The 6273-nt window shown below is 46.8% G+C and overlaps 1 gene segment (V, D, J or C); it reads right to left on the minus strand.

Annotated features, from left to right (window-relative positions):
- Positions 1-538, minus strand: LOC135321762 (T cell receptor beta variable 6-1-like). The segment is given in 2 exon segments: positions 1-353; positions 490-538. Coding segments are annotated over 2 exon segments (402 nt in total).
- Between the last annotated feature and the right edge of the window lie 5735 nt (positions 539-6273).

The raw sequence follows: 6273 nt of genomic DNA on the forward strand, positions 1-6273 counted from the left end.
TCACTCCTCCGTTTGCCTCTCTTTTTGTGCGGAGAGGATGTGGCCGTGCAGCGCTGTGGATTCACTGCTGGCGCAGAAGTACACAGATGTCTGGTTGGTGCTGGCTGACTGCAGGGTCAGGGGGAAATCGGCCTGATCTTCTCGAGAGACATGATACCCCTCAGGGACATCTCCTTGCTTAGTAGTTCTGGTACCAGTTGAGTAATAGATCAGCCGCAGCCCAAATCCTGGGTCTTGGCGGTACCAGTACATTGAATAATGATTCATCCTCTGTGAACACTGGAGAGTTAATTTCTGTTCTGTCTTCAGGATTCTGTGTCTTGGGGACTGTGTGACTGCAGCTTCTTTGAGGCCTGTGGGAGACAAAGCAGGGATCAAATAGAAACAGCCTGGGGAGCGGAGATGAGTGCTACCTTCTTGATGAAACATTTTGCTGCCGGAGCCTGGGAAGCCAGTGACAAGGATTCCTGACCTCTGCTCAGGACTCACCTGCTCTGATGAGAAAGATAAGAGCACAGCAGAGGAGCCTGTTGCTCATGGTGGCAGCAGATGGAGAACACTGTCTGCTCCTGGGCTGAACTAAGTCTCTGATGCCAACACTTTTCACCCACTTCCTGGCCCGAGACCACGCCCTCCTCCCTCACTGCTTCAGAAAGCATCGCAAAGCCTCTTAGACTTGACTGAATGTGATAATTTCATTTATCCAGGTCACATGACTGTTTACGCCCTTCCCTTGAAGAATTAGCATGGCAGGATTTGCCTCTGTGACTTTTCTGATTTCCCTTATCTTTTGTAATATGGGGGTTTTGCATCTTTTGAATTTTCTCTGGACTATTGTGGTAAATTGATGTGTGTTCCCTGGACCCTTGAGTGTTTTCTCGGAACACTTCTGGAACTCTTTTCCATTTTATCTTTATGTCCAACCTCGACTTTCACTCTAAAAGTACTCTCGTCTCTTTAGCCAGCCTAATGTTATTCTTTTCCACAAACACTGTATGTGCTTTCCAACCTCTGTGCTTTGCACATAATCCTACGTCCTCTCTTTTTCCTTTAGGCTGATGCTTAAGGGAGTGAAAAGGTGTGGGGAAGGGAACGAAGCAACCAGACGTACACAAATTTAGGAAAATCTCTTAGGTGCCCAGAGCATGTTCAGAGAGGATTTCATATGCTGTAGCAACTCATCTTAGCAGAGCTTCCACCGATGGAAGTGGGTATGGACAAATGCTGATGTAAGGACTTTCAGCAGCTGTCTCCCAACTGCTCTGAACAATGCTTGCTTTGGGAAAAAAAGCATTTTAGGGAAATTGTGGGATGCTCATCACCACAGATGAACTGAAGCCCAAATGTCATTGATGTGACTTTCTGCAATTTAACATTATATCTAGGAAGGTTTTTTCCCCACAAATTCTAGGTCACCTAGGATGTGGCAGTGAATTACTATAGATAAACTGCTAGCACAGAAGTGTGAGGATGTCTCTAGGACCTGGAAGAAACCCTCCTTCTTCTGGGAGACACTCATCAGGGAACCTTTTTCAGTGCTGCCCCCAACAAGTGAGCAGGGGGTCAGCCGCAGCCCCAACGCTGGGTCGTGGATGCACTAGAACGTTCTGTCATGACCAAAGTCTGAAAGACATTCCAGAAAAGCTTCCCCCCTGTTCTTCTCTAGGTTCTGGATTACTCTAACCTCCAGGTGACCTGTGGGAAAAGGATGCAGAAGGTACAAACTGTGTCCATCAGGAAGCCCAATGTTTTGAGCATGACAAAAACAAACAAAAACCCTGTGCTGGTGCCTAGAAATCCTAGGGTCTGAATTCCCCTTGTGCTCCAAGAACTCATCCACTTCCAAGAGATAAACTGAGAGCCTGAGCCTCGTGGCAGGATAGGAGAAGGAACAGGTCTTCCTCTAGCTGTCAACAGCCCATCGGTTGCTTGCCTGTGATGTCACTGTCTCCGCCCACACCCACAGCCCCACATCTACAGAGGTGGTGTCTTCCCTGCCTTTCACAGAGCACCACTAGGCATTCGACTTTCCCGACCAATTCAGATTGGGGAAAACAATCACTCTTTTCGGTTAATACTTGCTATTACTTTGCATTCTTTCTCACGCAGACTCAGTTCTTCATCCATGACACGCCCTAACAACTACCATTGCAGCAAAGTACGTGGATAACATGAAGGTTCCAGAGGGAGACTGCCTAGATCTGAATGCTGGTTCTGTTACTTACTCTCATCTTGGGGAAGCGAGTGACTTGGTTTGTGCCTCAATTTTATGATCTGTAATTAGTTTATTAAAAGTATGTACCTTATAGAGTTGCTGTAAGGATTAAATGAGTTAATATGTTAAGTGGTTATAACAATGCCTCGTACACAGTAATCACTCCTTCAAATTTAGCTTTCAAATTGGTAACGAGTTGTGCTGCTACTAACATCATCATTTATCATTGAGTCTAATTTTGTGCTGGGGATTATATTAGGCAATCTGCATTCATTTTCTTGACTAAATAAAACCTGGGAGCCCCGAATTATTCACTCCACTTTCTAGACTAGGAAATTGTCTTTAGACAGGTTAAGTAACTTGGTAAAACTAGAAATTAACCGGATAGTCTAATTCCAAAACCCGTACTTTCAACTGTTAATGATGAAATTTTCAAGATTTTCTACTCGTATATTCCTCTCTATCTTCCCTCTCTTTTAAAGAGTTTGACTGGAGACTTCTTACTATGGGAATTATTTTTCAATTTACTCCAGCTTCTATAACTAAATGACACTTAGTAAGCTATCCCCCAACTGCCTGAAATTCAACAGTAGCACCAAGCTGATGCCTGCCACTCTGATGGCCCCTCCAGTGGCAGGGAGGGGATTCTCCTAGGAGAACTGCCCTCCTCTGAGCCCAGGGATCAGTGTGGAGTGCCCTGCTGGAAGATTCTATCCCTGAACCTGTGCAGGTATGACATTTACAGAAGTGGGCCAATTCTGGGGTTATCCACCCTTCAAACTGAAATCACCAGAATAAAATATTGTCTTTATTCCATGCCTCTTTTTTAGCCCTCTCCACTGAGGGGTCTCCATCAGCCTCCCATTTTAAGCTGCTTTACAACAGGGTTTTCGTTCACTCAATTAGGGAGGAGAATGAGACCTGGGACATGGGAGACTGGAGCAACGAATAATTTTGGGGGTGAGTAGAGAACAGTGGGGCACAAATTCAGGGTCAATTCCAGGAAAATATATTTGACTCTTTTTTTGTTTGTCGAATACATTTTTATTGAACAGCTACTACGTGCCAGAGCTGCAATCAGACACTGGGATACAAGCATGAACCCAAAAACGCCTCTGCTCTCATGAAGCTTCTAGTTTTGCATCCAGTATATCTCAACAGTCCTGGATCCTGGGGTTACAACGTAAAAGGATATGAAGTCCAGTCTCTCCAAGGCCATGCTTGCCTGTGAGGAGTGAGATGGGGCCAACATTTCAAGCTGGATTATAAGGACAAAAGTTGGGGTTTCTTTAAATTGATGTAGGACCACAGAGAAAATGAATGATTTATCTTTCTGGGAAGGAAGGGAGGACTTCACAGAAGTGGTGTGGTTTTAAGTAAGATTTGTAGGAAAAGAAATAATTCTCTGGTAGACTAGACAGAGGGACCAGCATAGGAAAAGTCCAGGGGCTTATGACATTTTTGGAGTTTAGAAAAGGTTCAGTACAGCTGGAAAGCACAGTTGAGGGAGGACGTGAATAGCTGCAAAGGAAGATAAGTTTCTCCTCCTCCTCCTCTTTACCCTTCAATGAAAGTGTGCAAGAGGAGCAGGAGCTGCTGTTTTTGGAACAGAGGGAGGCTTGGTGTTGGCTGTGTACAAGTGGTAGCTGCTCACAGAACATCTCACTCACTTCTTTGCCATGAATCCAGCAGCTCACCCGGCATCTGTTTAGGAAGCACTCACCATCATCGGCATCAGAACCCAAACTAGATCTTTCTCCTACCTGAGTACAGCGAGGATTTTACTGCCTCGGTATCCAGCATCACCCCCAACACTACCCAGCAGGACAGACATCCGTCCACCCTCTGAGACTTTGCTCTGCTTTGTTTCTGTCTGACTTATGCCCTGTGACCATTCTTATTCAAAATGTATCAGGAAAACCAGTAGCCCAAAGAGACTCTGTTTGGGAAAATAAGACAGACAGTGGTGAGGGAAGCCTCCCATACTGCTATTTGGAACACGGGGCAGGACTGAAACAGATGAAGACTTCTTGTGTCAGGACAGTGATGACTGGAACTGTAGGAGTGAGCCCTGCAGATGAGAAGAGTAGACCACGGAAGGTGGAGAGACAGCTCGTGCAAAGGCTCAGAGGGGGTCAGAGAGCATCGGTTCAGTGATGCTGGAATGAAAACCAGCAGGGGTGAGGGGACTGAAGGCCAGCTAGATCTCCAGAGTCCAGACTGTGAAATACCTTTGTGTCAGGTTAAGATATCTAAATTTTACCATGAATGTAAAAGAGGAGCATAGAGAATGTGTGAAGGGGCTGGGAGAATGATCAGATTTGTGTATTATGCATGTCACTCTAGTGGCAATGAGGAGGAAAAGGTGGAAGAGGACAAGAGGCAGGGAAGAAGCGTTCGTTTTTTTAAAAAAATTAAATTAATTAAACTTTTTAAATTGAAGTACAGTCAATTACAACATGTCAATTTCTGCTGTACGGCATAATGTCCCAGCCATGCATATACATATGTATATTCATTTTCATATTTTTTTCATTGAAAGTTACTACAAGATCTTGAACATACAGAAGGATTCGTAACCCTCCAGGCGTCGCGTCAAAACACCTGACCGTAGAAGACAGGGCTCCCCGATTTCGCTGGTTCGGGCGCCTACAACAGAGGGTGATGAGCCCTGCGGGGAATAAGCTGAGCTGAGGAACCTATAAATTAGGAATGTGGGAACACCTAGTAGATGGTTCACAGAACTAGCTTGGAACTAACGAGAGATGCAATGTGAATCGTGGATTGGATAATATTATCCAAGATGCACGTGCAGATCGAGAAGACAAGAATAAAAAGTCCAGAAATCAGGATAAAATAAGGAAGAGAAGAGGAAGAGCCCACACGAAGGACTGCAAAGGAGTGGACAGTACTGTGGGGTTCAAACGTAAAGAAAGATAACCAAGCGGTGTCCTTTACAATCAAGTACGTATCTTGTTCTATGGGTCGTTTTCTCACAGGCTGAGCCCGTTCGGAGAAGAGACCAAGACAAAGACTCCGCCTGGCTTTGCTCTCCGGAAACCTCAAGACGGGGGGTTCACATCTGGGCCAGCAGCCACTTCTTCTCAGGGGACAGAGGGCCCCAGCGCCGACAGCGGGACTTTCATCCGCTGCCTGAGTAACAGCAGAGTTATTCACGGTCCCGGGTCTGGCCTTGTGTGGATGCAGGCCCAGTTCTGCAAGATTTGGTGTGTCCAAGCAAGAAGCACTGATCTGTGGAGTAGCTTCCCAATGGCCAGGACGGTCTCCAAAGGGTCCAGGGCTAAATACAGGGAAGCTTTTGGAGGGTTTTCTTTGCAACTACAATTTCTGTTCCTTGTGTCTCATGTAGATTTAGTTAAAACTCCGTTCATTTCGAGGTAGGATTGTGAAAATCATCAGTTCACGTCCTTCTGTGATTTCAGTGTTCAAAGCCATGGAGTGAGGACCCGAGGGTTGAGAAGAGGGGCTGCGTGGGAAAGGAAAAGGCTTTTGAGCCGCTGTGTGTGAAGTAACACGCTTTACGTGAGGAAGGAACCGTTAACCAGAGATGACGGTCTGTGGAGAAAATCAAAGGAAGCGTTTCCTGTTTCCTCCCCTGCAGGTCGCCATGAGGCAACCGTCAAATACCATCCCACTTATCTTGCTGGACACAACTGGTGCCGGCCTCAGCAGGGCGGTGCAGGAGGGCGCAGGGGACGGGGCAGTCCGACCGTGGCTGGACCATCCCCCGGCTTGGTCGAGGCCGACCTGGGCACAGCCCTCTTCCCAGCTTGGTGCTCAGACCACACTGGCCACTCAGGGCTGGGGAGTCGGTGGACACCTGCAGTGGCTTCTGCAGTTTGAGATGAGGTTTATGAAGGTGGGGCTTCCTCACTTTTGCGACGACCTTTTTTGTGCTGTCTGTAAGTGCCTGTGCAGTGCTGTGCATTCACTGCTGGTACAGAAGTATCTAGATGTCTGTGAGGGGCTGGTGGCCTCCAGCGTCAGGGGAAACTGGTCCTTCCTTATTCTGGAGACAGTGGACTCGGAGGGGCGAT

The sequence above is a fragment of the Camelus dromedarius genome, chromosome 7, assembly GCF_036321535.1.
Source record: "Camelus dromedarius isolate mCamDro1 chromosome 7, mCamDro1.pat, whole genome shotgun sequence".
Classification (NCBI taxonomy): domain Eukaryota; kingdom Metazoa; phylum Chordata; class Mammalia; order Artiodactyla; family Camelidae; genus Camelus; species Camelus dromedarius.